The sequence below is a fragment of the Trypanosoma rangeli genome, assembly GCF_003719475.1.
Source record: "Trypanosoma rangeli strain AM80 chromosome Unknown Tra_15.4_contig_00345, whole genome shotgun sequence".
Taxonomy (NCBI): domain Eukaryota; phylum Euglenozoa; class Kinetoplastea; order Trypanosomatida; family Trypanosomatidae; genus Trypanosoma; species Trypanosoma rangeli.
The window spans coordinates 3,041-20,121 of NW_021706087.1; the positions used below are offsets into that span (position 1 = coordinate 3,041).

A 17,081-nucleotide genomic window follows, 5' to 3' on the forward strand; every position below is an offset into this window, starting at 1 on the left:
AGTTTTGTTTGTTCGTTTCGTTCTTTCTTTTTTTTTGTTTTGTCTTACGTTTGTCATTATATATATATATATATATATATATGTATCGGCCGCCGAAACTTCTCCTATCTGCATCCCTCAATCTGAAGAATTCCTTTTTTTTCTTTTAAAAGGGAAGGGGAGGTGTCCTTCTTCCCAACCCTTTCATCCTCAGAGTCCCCTCTCCTTCTCTTCGCCCACAGCACCCTCTACGCGGGGTTTGCCCTCCAGCGGCAGTATTCACGTGAACACACACCCGCCCCCCGCCACGCAACGACACGTGCTCAGCTGATGGTGAGGAAGGGATGCAGCAGCAACTCCTCGCAGCGCGGCCGGTCTTCCGGACGAATATGCAGGCAAAGAGAAAGAAAACTCTCCAGGGCAACAAACAAACGCATGCGTCGGTGGTGTTCAGCGTAACCTGGCATCTCGGCCAAATGTACATGCGCGGCATCCGCCTCAACTTCAGCTGTATCCCCACCTTCCCGGCTTTCCAGGCGGCGACGCTTCAGTAACTCCACCTCCTCGGTGGGGCACGGGCCCAACCTCGCCACCGCTAGGCGTTCATCCTCGTGTGCCAACCAGCACCGTGCCTCCTCTGCCGCCTGCATGACGTTTGGCGGCAGAGGTAGATCTTCACGGGAGGAACCAACACGAAAGAGGACTCTCAGTTTATCCTTCGCTAAATGTCTCCATGGTGCGGCACCTGTCGCAAGCTCCATCACTACACATCCAAGCGACCACACATCCCCGGCAGTGCCAAGACAAGAGCGTTCAAAACGAATCATCTCGGGGGCCATGTACACAGCCGTCCCACGAAGCCCGGTGATAGTATCATCATCAACAACAAGGTGCAGGGAAGCTGCCGCCTCCTCGAGGATTTCCCTGGATTGAACTCCAGCAGCTACATCCGTGTACCCCTTCGAATCTTCATGGACCATACCCTCTTTGTGTCCTGGTGCTTCGCAAGGCTCAGATTCTGCCACACTTCGCCGCAGACGCGTGGAGCATCCAAAGTCTGCAAGCCTCGCGTCTCTCGCCTCGGTGACGAGAATGTTCCCCGTCTTGACGTCCCAGTGGGCGTACCCGTGAAAATGGAGAAAGTGCAAAGCCTCAACAGTCTGCCGCGCAAAACGTTGCACCTCTTCTATAGGGAGAGGCAGTATTTCAGGCTGCACAGGCTTCCTCGGGGGCGGGGCGGTCGCGGTGTTAAAGGAAACCCGCGTCGGCAAGGAGGACAAGAGTGAACCTCCGTCACTATTTCCCCAAATAGTCTTCTTCCGCCCTTGTTCCTCATCTTGCGAGGCAGTTTTGGCCGCAAACGATGGTGTGTCCACCTGCTCAGCTGCCCCCTTGAGGCTGGGTGAAGAAGCTGTGGACATCGCCAAGGGAGTTGTCAAGGGCGATGGAGTCCTGTTTGAAAGCATGTAGTCCAGCAGTGAACCACGTGGGCAGTACTCTAAATACATAAGAACAGAATGACCTCGCTTCTCTGCACCATGAAAGCCGACGATCCAGGGCATGCCGTGACGGGTTGCAAGGGTTAACACTTCCAATTCTATCTCCAACTGTTTTAGCTTAAATTGCAACTTTGGTTCTTTTGCATCAAATACGAGCTGCTTGGCTGCGAGCACCTCACCTGTTTCAGTGTTCAGGCACTCATACACTTTCCCACAACATCCACCACCCAAAAAGGCACCAATGCGAAACTCACCTCTGCTTCCTGCGACCCCTTGCAAGTGGGGTCCTGCGGACAGCTCCAAGGGTGGTAGCGGAGCCACAAGGCGACCAGCATTGACCTTTGAATTGCGGTGGCCAGTGGGCACAGGCGGGCGTCTACTGGTGTCGAGTCTAACATCCTGTAAAGACAGAGGAGTTAGTCGAGATGATGCTACAGAACCCGTTAATATTGTGCTGCTCGGTGTGGCGACTGTACTTCGTGAGGGAAATCTTAACGGTGGCAAGGTGTTAGTATCAATGGTTCGCGAGGTCCCGTGGGCATCGTGGTACGTCAACGACAAGGAGTAAGAGGCGGCACCATTGCCGTGGGGACGCACAAAGACGTCATCCACCCGACGATCATTTTCCTGGGAAGTTGTGGCGGGCGGGCGATCCACTGCAGCTGTGAATACCTGTGTTCGTTGTTGATGCAACAGAGACGAGGCGTCCCCCTGTAGCGGAGAAAAGGCATCAGCTCTATCCGGAGAGCATCTTCTCGCGTCGGGCTCTCCATCATGATAACTCCCTGCTGCTGGCAAACCTGCTGCAGCCTCAACATCGTGGCAGGTTGCGGGAATTTTTGCCTCGCAACGCCCCACGGAGCCGCGCATCTGTTGCTCGAGCCGTGTTTCCAGGCTGCGTAGCTGTGCCTCAAGCTGCACTGGTCTGGCAACGCTGCCTGGCACCTCTGTAATCACGCACTCCTCGTTGTGTTCCTCGGCGTATTCAGAAGAGGCACGAAAAAAACTATCGGCAGAAACAAGCTTACCGGCATCCTCATCCTCCATCTCCAACACACATGAATCTGCCACGGTGGGCGCATCTGTCGCTGTGCTTGCCGTCCGCCCGTCGAGGGAGACAGAAACAGACCCCGACAAGTACTGTCGTTGTGTGCCATCCGCCAAGTTAGCGGCTCTGCTGGAATTCGCGTGCTGCAGCCGAGCTACCGCGGTTGCACCGACCAAGTGTGAAAGAGCTCGTTGCAACTTTCCTCCCGAGACCTCTGTCTCTCCAAATTTCCCCTTCCAATCATAACCACTTCGCCCTGCTTTGCATCTATTGGTACACCCAAGAAAAATGTCAGAGGAGCAGCCAGGCACACATCCAATGGAAGGAGTGGCTGCCGAATTGAACGCCTCCGCCACAGTGCCCTCTCTCCCCGCCTCAAGGGTTCCACTCAACGTGAGGGAGGCCACGGGATTCCAGTTAGCCTTGCCAAGATGCGAGTTCCCCGTCGCATCACTAGGCACCGCATCAGTTGCATGAGATGTGCCACTTGAAAAATGAGCTGTGGGCGTATCAGCGCCGCTGCTGTTGCTAGCACACTTGCTAAGGCTTCGGTAAAACGGATAGATGTTAACAGCCTCTGCAGAACCACTGGATACTGGCGGTGCTTGCATCGGTGCAGTGGCTTCACAGAATTCATCGGCGGTGGTGCAGCCGTGCTGGCAGTGTGCAGAATGCTTGCATTGCTGAGGAGAAGAAAGCTGAATCGAAGATGTGGAGTGCAAAGAGAGATGCTGCTGCTGCTGGCAGACGCGCCTAGACGGTGAGAACAAGCTCAGTTGATCCGCATCACTGTGCAGAGCCTCATCGACTTCCGCCACTGTATCCAGTAACACATCCGCTTCCTCCTCCCTGCCGGTAGACCACGGCGTCCGGGTGAACGTATAAACGGAGGCCAACGCCACCGGATGTGGATTGCTTTTGCTGAAGCTGTTCTTTTCACGGGTCCTGCCATGCCTAAAGAAAGTGGGGGCCCCCTTCCAACGCGGAGAGCCTGCTGATATATACACGGCGAGTACGCCAGCCAGCACCGAAACGCCAAAAGCGAGTGGAACTATCGGGTAGTCTGCAGAAAGTCGCCCGATGGCGGCACATGTGAGACCCATGTAGAAACGGTATGGCAGGTGGCCCTCACTGTTGTTCATTGGCACCGCCAGCAGGAAATAATCCAAACTACGCAACACACACACACACAAGTGAGGTTCTCGCCTTTAATTCCCCTTTTTGTTGGTTCTGTGCCTCAATGTATGTTTCCTCCCTTTCTCTGGCCAGGAGCCTTTCGTTTTCAACGCTGCGAGTGACACTCTCGTTGCTCCCTGTGTCTCCGTTGCTTCCTATCCTGCCCAAATCGCTGCTGTGGCGGTTCGCTATGTTTTTTTTTTTTACGTGCTCGTTTGCTTGCCCCCACCGCAGCGCTCACAATTCGCCCTGCACTTTTTTCTACTATTGTCCCTGCCGCTATATCCCTATCACTTCCAGACGCGCACGCGCGCGACCAGGTTTCCTAACTGAAGATGCAAAAAAGATGTGTGTAATGCCACGCCGCACCGCACTGCGCCCTTGTCGTTCCTCCAACTCTGCACCACTCACGAGCGCAGTGCCGCCGTAAATTCGCCACCTGCCGCGCTTTATCCCTCCTCTTCCGCTGCGCCGTGTTTTGCTGCTGCCACAACGGCCCCGCGCCCGTGGCCTGTCGTCGTCTCCCTCGCCGTCTTCCTCACGTACGAGTACAACACGGCTGCCCTCAAGTACACCCACACACACGCAAAGGCAACAAAAAAAAAAAAACTTTTCCTCAGCCACCAGAATGCCAAAAAGCAAGAGATGGGCGTGTAAAGTGACGCCCGCGAATAGAGGTAAAAATAAAACACAAGGTGTGCGTGTGTATGTGTGGGTGGGTGGGTAGGTCGGTGTGCGGATATTCACAGCGACAACACCCAACAGAAGCAAAGTCCTAATGTATAAGCGGCCACTACGAGAAGAGCCTTCAGTTGCGGTGGGGCGTTTAATTATTATTATTTTGATGAAGCGAGCGGTGTGAAAGCAGTACAAACAACGCAGGCAATAAGAGAGACGAAGAAAAAGAAGAAGGCAAAGGGAAAAATAAATCTCGGGGCGCAATCTCAGGCAGTGGGGGTGCAGCAGCAAGATGCAAAGAAGTGGGGGAGAAACCCGCTCGTATAATGAAAGGCGGAAAACAAAGTAGCAAGGCAAAGAAAAAAAAGAAGCATAAAAAAGAAAAGTGAAGAGTCACATCAGCGGCACACCTCCTCGTACTTCTTCACCGCACCTTATTCGTCGTCGTCACCGCCGGCAGCAGTCTTCTTGGCCGCCTTCCTCTTCACCCGCTTCACGCGTCCCGCGCGGCCGTTGCCGAACGGTGAGGCATCAGCGAAGGCAATGTGGTGCTCAGAGCTCACGCGGACGATGAACGACGGGATTGTCACAATCTGCTTGGCCACAGCAATGTGGCGCTGCAGAATGAGAACACGGGCGTGGTGCACGGACTTGGCAAGGCCGTGCTTGAACACCACGGTCTGCAGTCGACGCTCCAGAATGTCGGGGACGGTGAGGGAAAGAACGTAATCGAGTTTGTCCTTCTCCTCCTCAAGGAAGCCGTAGTCGTGGCAGCGGCGCATGATGGCGGAACCCTCCAGCTGACGGCGCGGGTGGTTCTCAGGCAGCGTCAGCAGCAGACGGGCCGTACGGCGCATCTTGGAAAGCGTCATGTTCACACGCCAAATCTCACGCTTGCATCGCAGGCCGTACTGGCCGCACAGCTTCATCTCTCGGTCGAGGCGTTCCTTCTCGAACGGGCGGCGCGGCGCCTTCCAGACACGATTGAAGTTGTTGTAGTTGCGCATGGTGCTGGATGCTGGGCTAACACTCCTCCTGCGGTTGTGAGTTGGGGGCGGGGGTGTTTGCGCAAAAGCAAAGCAGGGCAAAACAAAAAAAAGCGGGGTGGGGGCGGGTGAACGGAGAGAAGTAGCGAAGAGGGGCGTGCATTTGTAAAGTAGAGCAAAAACAAGCAAGCAAAAAAAAAAAGATGAGACAACAAAATCTTCTGAGCCCATCAGGCGATGGTCGAGTGATGTAGTAACTCTTTTTTTTTTATTTTCTTTTTTGAAACTACGTCCATGCATGGACCCGCTTCTTTGCTTCTTCACTTTTTTTTCTTTGCGGTTTTCTTTTTCCGTTTGTCTACTCATTGATGCCTCAGTGAAGAGAAAAAAAAAAAGGAGTGCAGAGAAAAAGCGACTGTGGAAGTCTCCCCCGCACGCCTGCTGCCAATGGCCCATGGCAACGACGAACACCTCCACACGCTTAACGAGAGGGAGCAACACATGCCCGTGCCTCCGCATCGCTATTCCTACATCTTCCCTCCTCGCCTCCTGTGGATTCCCGTGTCGCCTCTCCATAACACTACCTTCGAATAAACTTCACGTAAAAGAGAGCACAATCCATCAGCATCAGCACCAGCAGCACAAGCCCCTTCACCGCCCACTCCTTGTACACCCCCATGCGGATGTTGCGAATCGTCCTGCGGGCACCGCTCAACTCACCCAGTGTCTCCTCAACACCCGTCACGGCGCGGCCAATGGTTTCTTTTTGCCGTCCCAGCTGCTGCAGTGTTGCGTAGCCCGTCTCATTTGTCGTCTCACTCACCCGCAGCGCCCGTAGCAAGTTCTCATTGGTGTCCTCGGCTAACTGTTTGCTGCGCAGGACTGTTACACGTTCATCAACGTCAGCCGCACCACTCCGGTCACCGCCCGCGACGCTGCTCCTCATTTTGTCGACGACGCGGTCCTCCCGCGCCCCCGGCTCCCAGCCCCCGCGCTGCATCCTCCTGCCCCCCTTTTTCCTTGACTCTGAATGTCTGCTACCACCGCCCCCCTCCTCCCTCTCCGCACGGCAACGCGACGGCAAACGCAAAAGAAAGAGAAACAAAAACAAAGAAACGGCAGCAAGAAGAGACGTACATGCAACGGAGAGCAACGGGCAGGGATAACGCACTGGCACATACACTGCGAAAGGAAAGGAAGGAAATGAATAAGCTGTGGCCATACGCACAGTAAATTGCAAATGAGACTCCCGTCTGAAAATGTAAACTTCAACCCCACAGATGTGCGGGGTGAAACAAGGCGGCGCCCACAACGGCAATAATCTGAAGAAGCTAACAGGCAGTAGCAGAAACAACAACGACTTTAAAAATAAAAAAGACAAAGGCATATATATATATATATATATATAATAAACAAAGAGAATTAGCAAAAGAGCTAAGAGACAGTACTAGTACAAATTCTGTTGCCTTACTTCTGCATGGTGCCTAACAAACAAAAACGTCAAAGGAGCCACACACAAACACACACACACATACAATCAGAGAGAAAGAGAGATCACCATGGAGAAGAAGTTGAAAAAAGGCACACAAATTTCGTGCCCACACGCACCTCTCCCTAGTCTGATTTTGGTTTTGGTGTTCCTTCTCGTTTCTCTTTTTTGGCGCTTCCAAATTAGTAACGTCACTGCTGCCCATCCCCACCCCCACCCCCCACCCCACATCGCCACAACGACGGTTTGCTTCTCCCCAACTCCCCCCACGCAGAAAAACAACCAACTGTTACACAAGGGGCGGGGAACAGGACATGAAGATTGAATAACAGGAGAAAACACCGCGGGTAGGCATGCTGACACAAACAAAACGGAGGACACATGCAACCACGCAAAGGCAGGCAGAAGCGTATGAGTGGGCAGCAAACAAAGAGGGCTCCATGTTTCTTGGACTTACACATGTGCATACATCTGTTATTCCCCTCAGCCCAGTTTTTTTTTTTTTCTGCCTTGACGGGAATAGATCGCCTCCGCTTTTTATAAAGTTTTCCCCTAAAACTTCTTGGCCACAGCTGGAGACCTCTATCTCCCTGACTCACCCACACAAATAAGGAGTTTCCACACGAAGAAGTTGCATGTGCATGAGAGAAAGAGAAACAAAACCAAACGGGTACATTACATACAAAAAGGGTCGCCACGGGCAGTGACATACATGCGCACCATGCAGGGGAAACACACACAATAAAAGTAATATATATATATATATATATATATATCATTTGCGTTTCGGTGATGCATCGGTGGTCTCAAGTTGCGCCGAGAGTGACGGCCTTTCCAAAGCGCCACGCAGGGTTGGAAGCCTAGATGGAGACCCGAGCTTGCTCTGCGCAGGGCTTTCTCCTCCCTTTCGCGACGGTAGTGTTGCCGATGTCATCTTTGGCTCCCCAGTTTGTGGGAAGGAATGCGGCAAACTAAGCAAGTGGCCTTGCAGTACCGGGTACTTGGCCAGGACACGGCGAGATTGAGCATCATCGTTGGCAGTACCCCAGGCGGGCGCAGAGGTTTTGAGTAGTTTGGAAGAGAAAGATAAGGGGTCTGTATGCACTTTATCTGTTTGTCGCCTCCATGGCGTCCTCACACCCGCACCACAGTAAGCTTCGGCATGGACAAAGGGGACAGAAGCAGGTAAAGAGGAAGAAGTCGACGCTAAAGCAAGCGCAGGTGCCATTGTGGGAGCAGCATCAGTGTGGGTTACAACACCGACAGCAGTTTTGGGCAACTTGGTACCATCGTGGCCGCAGACTTCCTCTCTCGCTTCTGGTGTAACTGCTGACACCGTCTCCGGCGCACCCTCCGTCGTCGCAGACGTTGACGGCACGCTCTTCAACATGGACGATTGCGCCAACTTGGATTTGTTCAACGCGAGCAGCTGCAGTTGGTTGGTAGCGAGCGGACAGGTAAGCCCGATACCACGCTCTACGGAGCGGGATGAGGGCGTGCAGTTCACGGCCGTACCCTCCATCGCCCGTGTCTGTGCCGCGGAGGCGCACAACAGCTCCTGAAGCGCTCGCAACAACGTTTTGCTGCCGTCAAAGCGGGAGCTAAACGACTCCACCGTCAACCCATCCAACACCTCTGCGTAGGGCCATGCACGAAGGTCTTCGAGGAAAGTATCCAGGTCACTGCGTCTGCAGCCTGTAAAGCTGAGGCAGGACCAAGTGTCCGCAATCCACGTTGCCTTGAAGCTGCCCATGTCGCCGCTGCCCTCACGCTTCCAATTCCCTCCCATAAACGTGACTGAAAAAAAAGTTACAAACTCCTTCATCGTGATATGCAACACATCTGACGCGTCTTCGCTGTCTGGCACTGTCGTCAGTTCATCAGAGGTTGCGATCAGCAGCGACAAATTATGCGGCTCATAGCGGGTGCCCGAAAAGATATCGCGTGAATGCGTCATCGTCAATCGCTTTCCACCACTACGTATAGTGCTAAAAATACGCTTTGCCTGCGTCTCAGTGAGTGGTTCACGCATGTGTCGGCCAATGAGTTGCACGGCAACATTCAGTTGATCAAAGGTAAGTTTTCCATCGTTGGTGCTGTTAAGGTTTCGAAAGCTTTGCTGCAAGGACGTCAGTAAACCGTAGTTAAACCCCTCATGAAGACGCAGCAACGCAGGATACAGCCAAAGAGCATCAGTGATGTCCTCTTCCATGCTGCTCCGCGACTGTTGATGCGAAACATGGTCCAGCGTCCGGCAAAAGTTGATCACAGCTGCATCGGTGTTATCCGATGTACAGGGCAGGACTTGTGAAGAAAGAAACAAGCTTGCCCCCATCTTTGGCTCGGCATGCTGCTCCTTCCCGGCGGTAGCAGTGGTGGAAGCAGCGGGATTTGCGTCCTGCTTCCGCTCGCCGTGGCCCTCTCTGAATGACGCCTTGGCGGATGAAGCCGAGCTCGTCACAGCAGTCTCGGTCTTCTCCGGTGGCTCGTTATCCTCGTCATCCCGCAAAGTAAGCCCAGCGTCCGCGTCACGCGTGCTACCCGTCCCCAGCATCACAATCTCCTCTTCCTCAACCAGCGTCGCCTCCACAAGGTCAACAAGGCTGCCCAGCACCACATGCCCACACTCTTCCTGGTCGAGGTACTGGAACAAGGCATACGCAACGTCGTCCTCCAGCGTGGCCGCCACGTGCGAGAGAGAGCGCAGGATGGAGACAAAAACATTGAAGTCAACCTTTAAAAAGCGCCACGGCTTAGAAGCGCTCATGCAAGACAATGACTGCGCCGCATCCGACTCCTGGCTCTTCCTCGTTGATGACTTGGTCCTAGAAAACCCGTGTCTCGCCTCAGATGAAATCGGGCCGCTTTTGTTGCCTGCTACGCCCAACGGCTGGCACTGACCGTGCGCCGGCAACGAGGCCGCCGTCACCTCCAAGACATCGGCGCTGTCAAGGCGGCTAAGCAGATCATCCGGCAGGTCCATATCGCCAAAGACACGACGCACAATCGCCACCTGAAACGGCAGCAAGTACTGTGACGAAAAACGGACATCGAACCTCCGCAGGAAGGAAACATACCGCACGCATGGCACCTCGCTTGGTTCCCCTTGCGGCGCCACAAACTTGCAGAGATAATACCACGGAATATCAATTTCCAGGACACTGCGCATGACCTCACACCATTCTATCTTGTAGATGATCCCTGTTTGATTGTAGTCGGCCGCAACAAACCCAGACAATAGGCTGTACCGCTTACGAAAGATAATCTCGCCTAGCTGCATAAACAGATTCAGGCGGGGGACCAACGCTCCTTCCACAGATGAGGAATACGTCGTACTCGAGTCTGCTCCAGTATCCTCCTTATCCCTCCCCGCGACGTCCCCTATCATGTGGGCAACCTCATCTCCGCCTGCAACAGCGTTATCATTCGCTTCTGCCTTGTTTACATCCTCGGCCTCCCCCCCGCCTCCCGTTTCCTCGTCGTCCTTGTTGTTATCCCTCTTGCCCCCTTCACATGTCATGATTTCATCCAGAAGCTCTTTTGTCGCTAAGTCCTCACTCTCGTCGCTGCGCACATACCATGTGTGAAAAACAGGGTGCAATGACCCCTTAGGAAACACCGCAAGCGCTGCCCGGTTGCTCGAGACGCCGCAATAGTTAGACGCACTGAACACAGTACAGCACTTACCATTGTGAACGAGTTCAAACCCCGCCTGCACCTCCTCGTGCGAACGAACCACAAGCCGAAGGTTGTTGAGTCGAAGAAACTCTTCCGTGATGGGTGCAAGGTACTCCACCCCACATCCACGCTTGCTTGTGCGCCAGTGCTGAGCTCGGTGTCGCATACCCAACTGCCGCGAGTGAAACTTTTCCACCGGGTCGTTCCAGAGAATATCCATCATGATCTGCTCATCCTCGCCGATGCTCCCTGATGTGGGAATGTCTCGCATGCGACCCAGCGACTCAATGCGATCCAGCGTTACTGGAGCGCGTGGCAACCCACCATGTGCAATGAGAATCATCCCGTCGAGAACAGTCATCAGCGGCATCGACTGGTAGCTGTCAGCGAGGGCCTCCAGAAGCTGCTCTGCGTGCTCAATACCGTACTTGCCGTATATCTCCACCTCAAATCCGTACTCCGCGTTGACGCGGGCGTCCTCGTGATTCCCACGGTTGATGAACACAAACGATGGAAAAGTACACAAAAGCGTAAAAATGTACAGCAGCACCCCCATCCCGTTTGACCCACGATCCACAAAGTCGCCGTTAAAAACCAGGTAGCGCTGCGGGTTCGGCAGTCCGCCGGCGAGGACAATGGCCTCACAGAGGTCCTTCATTTGCCCGTGCAGGTCCCCAATAACCACCACATCACCCCCCTCAGGAATCGTCACACGCTGCACAAGCGGGCGCTCGGCCAGAATGCTAGTGGTCATGGATATAATTTGCTTCGCCATTTCAAACTCCACCACCCCCCCAGACGTGATCGTCTTGGCCAACGCCTCAAACATTGAGACGTGGACGCACCCCCCCATGAAAGCCGTGTAATTAGTAAGACAAGGCGACGACGCTTTTGGGTGATCCCGCGGAATGGCAATGTGCTCCTGTGTCACCTGCCTCTCGCGGTACAATTCCACCGCATGCCAAAACGATTTAAACAAAACATCCTGAAATCTATTCCGCAAAAAGGCGTTGCGCCAACTGTTCTGAATGCAGATGAGTCGATCCTTCAAATGAGGAGAAAGAGACAACGGTCGCTTCAGATACGGTGGGGCGCCCGCAAATGATGGCATGAGGAAGGAACGAAGCGACAGTGTCGCATTGCTCCCCAAGAACGCCAGATTATCACGCATCACTTCGGCACTCGCCTGTTTCCTGCAGGCCCGCTCCGCATCCACCTTCAGCTTGAACGGGCACATATCCCGCAGGCGTGGCACCACCATCTCCCCACAGTAGACGCAGCTTTCCAGCTTACAGTTTTGCTTGTGCTGACGCATGCGGGAGGCCTCCACGCGCACGTTACATCGCATGCACTTCACCCACTTTCCCACCTCAGAGCAAGTCTCCAGGTGAGCCGCGTACTCGGAGGCAGGAATCATCATTTCACACCACTTGTTTTCGCACGTGACGAATCCACAGCCGTCCCGGTTATATTCATTGATGAGCTCGACAAGGCACGAAAATGGATCCTCCGGCTGCCGCTGTGCTACAACGCCGAGCCACTCGTCTACCAGCAGTCGCAGCCTGTAGCGGGAGAGGTAACTCTCAAGAGAGTCACCAACGACAGCATCCATTGTTTCTGCCACACTTCCACCATGAAGTAGAAGAAACGGAGAGATGGAGAGGCAAAGAAAGTGGCAGTGAGCGGCAGGCACAAAAAAAAAAACGCAACAAACAAACAAAAAGACATCAATAAACACATCCTGCACGGCCAAACGGTCCTCCCATCCTGCTTCCTGTTGGCTCCAGGACGCCCCAACAACAACAAAGAGTAAACCCCCTCTAGAGGAGGGCGCAAGCACACACACACACACACACACAGGCAAAAACAAGAACAAAAAAAGAAAAGGAAGGAAGTAAAAGAAGGCGTTGTCCCCATTGCTCGCGTTTGCATCTTCGTTTACTCTCAACTACCCTCTTCTTTCGGATGTATAAATGCACGCGCACAGAGGCATCACGCCTGCGCCGGTGTTAGCGGCAGCAGTACCTACACGACAGCCGCGATTTCCCCACAGCGGCATCCATATCCGCCTCTGATTCATCTTTCTGCCGCCATCAGGCAGAAACTATTTTTAACATGCGGTCAATAAAGCCTTTTGTTTTTGTTTTCTTCTACTTGCTTTGTTGTTGTTGTTGTTATTTTGTTTAGTGGTTGCCGCAATGTCCACAGCAGGGGCAGAAATTCAGCAATTGATTTTCTCGCGTGGTGGCTGCATCCCACGGCTCCTCCGCGCCGTCCAAAAGACTCTTCAGTGGGACTGCCTCAAAAGACACGCCGACGCCAATCGCGGATGCGATGGTCTGCAGTACTTGCGGCTTCTGCGCAAGCTGCTGTTGCGCGTGATGATCACCGGCAAAGAAGCGGACGCCGTTGCGGGCCACAGTCTCCTTGTGCGCCTCCCGCTGCGTCTCCATGCCTCTAGGCGCGTGTGTTGAGGTACAGAGGCAGTCCAGCGTCTCCTGCAACTGCGTGACACTCGCCCCGATAAAACACACCCCAACAGCAGGAGGCGCACCGTCGCCTGCCGCCTGCGTGAAGCTCCTTACAAGCAGGGCAATGTGTTCACCGATGAAATCCAGCCCCTCCTGCACCAGAGGACTGCAGCTCCCCTCTATAGATACGTCACACATGTAAGGAAGTCGCACCACGACATGCGATGCGTGGGTGAGTGCTCCCTGCATAGACGCATACCCCGCCAACCACGCCACTTCAACCGCAATCCTAGTGGCTGCATCTGGCAGTGGCAGATCTGAAACGTCCAACACCACCACCACCAACTCCGCCGTAGACATGCTGTGAGCAGCAGGCGGCAGCTCGCCCTCCAGGAAGTGGTGTGTAACAACCACCGCCATTTTATCCCCACCGCGTGTCGTTAGTCGCGTAAACCCCTCAATCTCTTCTGTTGGATTACTACCAAAAGGAGTGAGCAGAGCCGCCGTAAGCTGCGGGTTAGGGAAGAGGCGCAGCTCATCGTAGACGATGTCGTACACGTTCCACAACTCCTTCCACACCATCTGTCGCAGATGTCGACTCAGCTCAGCATCCGCCGCCGCGCCGGGGATTTTAATGTCCACCTGGAAATGTGGGTAGAGCAATGACCGCTCAACGCCGCCCACGAAGTAGACGCCCGACGGGGGGCGCGCGTTTGTCTGGCGAAACCCGCGCAGGTACACAAGCGTCGCCTGCGAGTTCTCCGGCGAGGCGCCATTGCCACGGACACGCAGCAGCATCCCTCTCCTGGCCTCCTCTCCCTTCCAGCTACCTGAGGACCTCCGTGGGCGCGAATGGGCGTGTTGCCGGGAGGTGAAAGATCTGAGAAGGCACACAAAGCGAAGCAAACAGACAAACAAAAAAAAACACGCCGGTGAAGCCTCAAAAGAACAGGAGCAGAAAGTGCAGAAGCTGCAGTGTGGCCCCACCACCGGCACATACACGCACGTAAACGCCGTCCATACGCGTGCATGACGGCAACAACAAAAAAAAAACGGATGGGGAAGAGAAACCCAAAAACAAGAAACACTCGTGCCCGTAGGCAGGAACAAGTGAGTGGGTGCGTGACAGCACGCGTCTATTTCTACCACTGTCACTCCCACCGCCCTCTATTGACTTGGCTAAAGGTAAACATTAGGGAGAGAGAGAAAGGAAGAGGGAGAGGCCGACAAAAAAAAAATCTAATTGTCCTTTTTTTTATTTGCTTTTCCCCGTTTACTCCCCCCTTCTCTCGCACATACACACACCCTCATGTTTTGTTTGCATCTAACTGTGAAAAGTAACCATTCATGAACAGCGAATACAACGGAACAATCCAAAAAGACAAAAAAAAAAACCGAAGGAAATAAAGCAGCGGCACTCTACCGGTTCGTCGCATCGCCCAGTAGAAGAACGTCACGCTTCGTGCCGCCTAGCTTCTTTCCTGCGGCGTACGAGTACGCCCGGTGCGGCCTCGTGGGGGTGGAACCAACGCCGCCAGCTACAGCATCATCACCTGCCACCAAGGACTGCGATACGGCTCTTGAGGCTGGCGCAGATTTATAATGTGGGGCAGAAACATTTTGGTAAACGCCGTTAATACTGGTGGTGTTCGTGTTGTTGCCAGCCTGCGTCTTCGCGTCGTTCAACGAATAACTGTCAGCCGTGGCGTTTGAGTTCTTCAGGCATGAACGCAGCTGCCGAGTCGGGATACTAGTAGATGCGTTCGCTGCAATGAACTGCTGCTCCTTGTAGTTGGCATCCGCCGTCGCGGAAACGGCGCGCGGCGTGGAGACGTGCGATGTCCCATGACGGTTGCGCTTTGCCGGTTGCATTTGCTGATGCTGCGCCTGCATCTCTCCTTGGCGCTCGCTTCGCACCTGTAGCAGCTGTCGCTCCGCGGATGCCAGTTCCGTGTTGAGCGCCGTCACCTCCTCGTGGCGCTCCTTCCGTGCCCCCCTAAGGGCGCTCTGTAGCGCGTGCAGCTTTGTGCGCAGGTCGCGCTCCTCCTCTGCCCACGCAAGGCTCTCCTGCTGCAGCACGGCCTCCACATCTTCCCGCTCCTGCAGCTGCTGCTCCTCACGTTGTATTTCCTTCACAGTGTCGTGCATTGACTCGTAGTTGTCCAGAGTCTGAACGTACGCCTCCTCCGCACGCGCCTTTTGCTGCAGGGTTTTTTGACATCCATCCTCCAGCTCCTGCGCCTGAGCCTCAACCTCCTCCAACCGCTTCAGCATCTCCTGCTTCTCCCGCTGCACGAGCCTGTCATAGCGGGATATGTCCTGCTTGAGCTCCTTGCGTCGGTTCAGAAGGGCGCCAATGTCCTCCTGCACTACGCTGATTTCCGTCTCCGCCTCCACCACGCGGTCGCGCCACTGTGTCAGGAGCCCCTCAGACATGACGACCACAAAAGCCGCGAATGAAATATACGCAGGTGTGCGGGTGTGTGGGCGTGTGTGTCTGCGTCTGCAATCCCGCCTCTTTCTCCTTGACTCAGGCACGAAGAAGCCGATGCTTAACTTATCGTGTGTGCTTCACTCTAACAAAACCCGCCCTCACCCCTTGCACAAGCCACAGACACGTCGGGAGACTAACAAAAAAAATATCATGCAAGCGCGCAGAAAACACATCCCATAAACCGCGGTGGAGAAAATAAATTGACAGCAGGAACGTGCCCATATCCCCACAAAACAAAACACCCACTTGCACGACGCGTGTCTATTAATGGATTGTTATCACGAATTTCCGTTTTAGATCTGTTCATGTCGTCGTCACCGCCCTTTCGCGTGCGGACGACTACTTACAAACAAAAATAAAACAAAACGTCAGCAAACACGGCGCCACCGCACTGCCAGAAGCAAACAAATAAACATCCGCAAAACGAAGATTTCACATCATTCAAAAACACGACCCCAATACCCTCCTAAATTCAATGGTGCACGCGCTCACGCACCGGGTGTAGACTACATGGCGGCGGCCAGACGGCCGTAAATGTCTTTAGAAACGCTCGTGTGCATGTCGCGATCCACGCGGGCCCGGCGGAAGGCATTCACGCTCTTCACTGTAAGGTGGTGCTCCCGCACCTGCTGCCACATGGCTTGTGCCAACAAGCGCCGCCCAAACTGCAGATCAAGGCCAGCGCCTTGCCGCGTCGCATGCACCTCCACGTCGGTTGTCAGTTTCATCGCCACACGCCGTGCCTCAGGATCCATGTCCTTTATCTCCGCCTCCACCTCTGGCAGCTGCGGCTCCTCCAGTGGCACAAGGCGTGAGACCACCCCAAACACAAGAGTTAAAAGCGACAAGGCCACGCACCCAAACCACTGATACCCCCGCAGCGGGACAACCTGTATAAGGCTTCCAAGCATCTCCACTGCGAACACCTGGAATAGAAAACAACCAACAACAATAACTACAAACGTTTTAGAGCGCTCCCACAACCCCTCAAAACAATTCAACTCTTCATATAGCTTCCGGGCATTGAACATATGGAAAATAACCGAAAGCAAAAAAACGTTAAACACAAGTGTGCCGTGGGCACGACTGCCCTCTGCTCCTGCAACATCAAACCATGACGCGCCAAAACGCTCCATCAGCAAAGTGATAAGTGTTTGGTAGCCGGCGATGGTACAGATGGTACACCACATGCGGCGTGACACGAGCGGCGCTCTGCGAAGAACAGGGCCACGGCCCAGGCATGCCTCTGACGGCTCCTCCGTCGCGAGTGCGAGCGCCGCCAGCGTGTCCATTATCAGGTTCACCCACAGCAGCTGCACAGTGCTCAGCGGGGAGGTGTGCGTGGAGGACAAAAACGACCCAAAAAACGTCAGCACAACGCTCGAAAAATTCACCGTCAACTGCAGCTGCAGAAACTTGCGAATGTTGTCGTTGACCGTCCGTCCCCACACGACAGCACGCTGCACGGAACGAAAGTTGTCGTCCAGCAGCACAATGTCCGACGACTTCACGGCAATATCCGTCCCACTTCGCATCACGAAGCCGACGCTCGCCAGCCGCAGCGCAGGCGCATCGTTCGTCCC

At 54.3% G+C, this 17,081-nt stretch overlaps 7 protein-coding genes across 7 annotated transcripts, besides 12 other annotated features; all 7 read right to left on the bottom strand.

Moving 5' to 3' along the window:
• Window positions 1–2: 2 nt before the first annotated feature.
• Window positions 3–41: a microsatellite.
• Window positions 42–57: 16 nt separating this feature from the next.
• Window positions 58–82: a microsatellite.
• A 220-nt stretch (window positions 83–302) lies between these two features.
• On the bottom strand, window positions 303–3,668 carry TraAM80_07810 (putative protein kinase; the record flags this gene model as incomplete). The annotated part of the gene is made up of 1 exon (XM_029384588.1): window positions 303–3,668. One exon carries the CDS (start codon window positions 3,666–3,668, stop codon window positions 303–305), a length of 3,366 nt encoding a protein of 1,121 aa, XP_029235585.1.
• A 728-nt stretch (window positions 3,669–4,396) lies between these two features.
• Window positions 4,397–4,436: a microsatellite.
• A 150-nt stretch (window positions 4,437–4,586) lies between these two features.
• Window positions 4,587–4,614: a sequence feature (GA-rich).
• Window positions 4,615–4,814: 200 nt separating this feature from the next.
• TraAM80_07811 (small subunit ribosomal protein S9e) lies at window positions 4,815–5,387 on the bottom strand (the record flags this gene model as incomplete). Its single annotated transcript, XM_029384589.1, has 1 exon — window positions 4,815–5,387. The coding sequence occupies one exon, from the start codon at window positions 5,385–5,387 to the stop codon at window positions 4,815–4,817; it is 573 nt and encodes a 190-aa protein (XP_029235586.1).
• Window positions 5,388–5,451: 64 nt separating this feature from the next.
• Window positions 5,452–5,481: a sequence feature (A-rich).
• Window positions 5,482–5,626: 145 nt separating this feature from the next.
• Window positions 5,627–5,648: a microsatellite.
• Window positions 5,649–5,946: 298 nt separating this feature from the next.
• TraAM80_07812 (putative Qa-SNARE protein) lies at window positions 5,947–6,366 on the bottom strand (the record flags this gene model as incomplete). The annotated part of the gene is made up of 1 exon (XM_029384590.1): window positions 5,947–6,366. One exon carries the CDS (start codon window positions 6,364–6,366, stop codon window positions 5,947–5,949), a length of 420 nt encoding a protein of 139 aa, XP_029235587.1.
• A 385-nt stretch (window positions 6,367–6,751) lies between these two features.
• Window positions 6,752–6,777: a microsatellite.
• Window positions 6,778–6,876: 99 nt separating this feature from the next.
• Window positions 6,877–6,902: a microsatellite.
• Window positions 6,903–7,055: 153 nt separating this feature from the next.
• Window positions 7,056–7,092: a microsatellite.
• Window positions 7,093–7,630: 538 nt separating this feature from the next.
• TraAM80_07813 (serine/threonine protein phosphatase-like protein) lies at window positions 7,631–12,145 on the bottom strand (the record flags this gene model as incomplete). Its single annotated transcript, XM_029384591.1, has 1 exon — window positions 7,631–12,145. One exon carries the CDS (start codon window positions 12,143–12,145, stop codon window positions 7,631–7,633), a length of 4,515 nt encoding a protein of 1,504 aa, XP_029235588.1.
• A 225-nt stretch (window positions 12,146–12,370) lies between these two features.
• Window positions 12,371–12,392: a microsatellite.
• Window positions 12,393–12,418: a sequence feature (A-rich).
• Window positions 12,419–12,716: 298 nt separating this feature from the next.
• On the bottom strand, window positions 12,717–13,802 carry TraAM80_07814 (uncharacterized protein; the record flags this gene model as incomplete). Its single annotated transcript, XM_029384592.1, has 1 exon — window positions 12,717–13,802. The coding sequence occupies one exon, from the start codon at window positions 13,800–13,802 to the stop codon at window positions 12,717–12,719; it is 1,086 nt and encodes a 361-aa protein (XP_029235589.1).
• Window positions 13,803–13,893: 91 nt separating this feature from the next.
• Window positions 13,894–13,931: a sequence feature (A-rich).
• A 492-nt stretch (window positions 13,932–14,423) lies between these two features.
• Window positions 14,424–15,440, bottom strand: TraAM80_07815 (uncharacterized protein; the record flags this gene model as incomplete). Its single annotated transcript, XM_029384593.1, has 1 exon — window positions 14,424–15,440. The coding sequence occupies one exon, from the start codon at window positions 15,438–15,440 to the stop codon at window positions 14,424–14,426; it is 1,017 nt and encodes a 338-aa protein (XP_029235590.1).
• A 564-nt stretch (window positions 15,441–16,004) lies between these two features.
• TraAM80_07816 (vacuolar-type Ca2+-ATPase) lies at window positions 16,005–17,081 on the bottom strand (the record flags this gene model as incomplete). Its single annotated transcript, XM_029384594.1, has 1 exon — window positions 16,005–17,081. A coding segment is annotated over one exon (1,077 nt), but the record flags the coding sequence as incomplete, so codon positions are not given.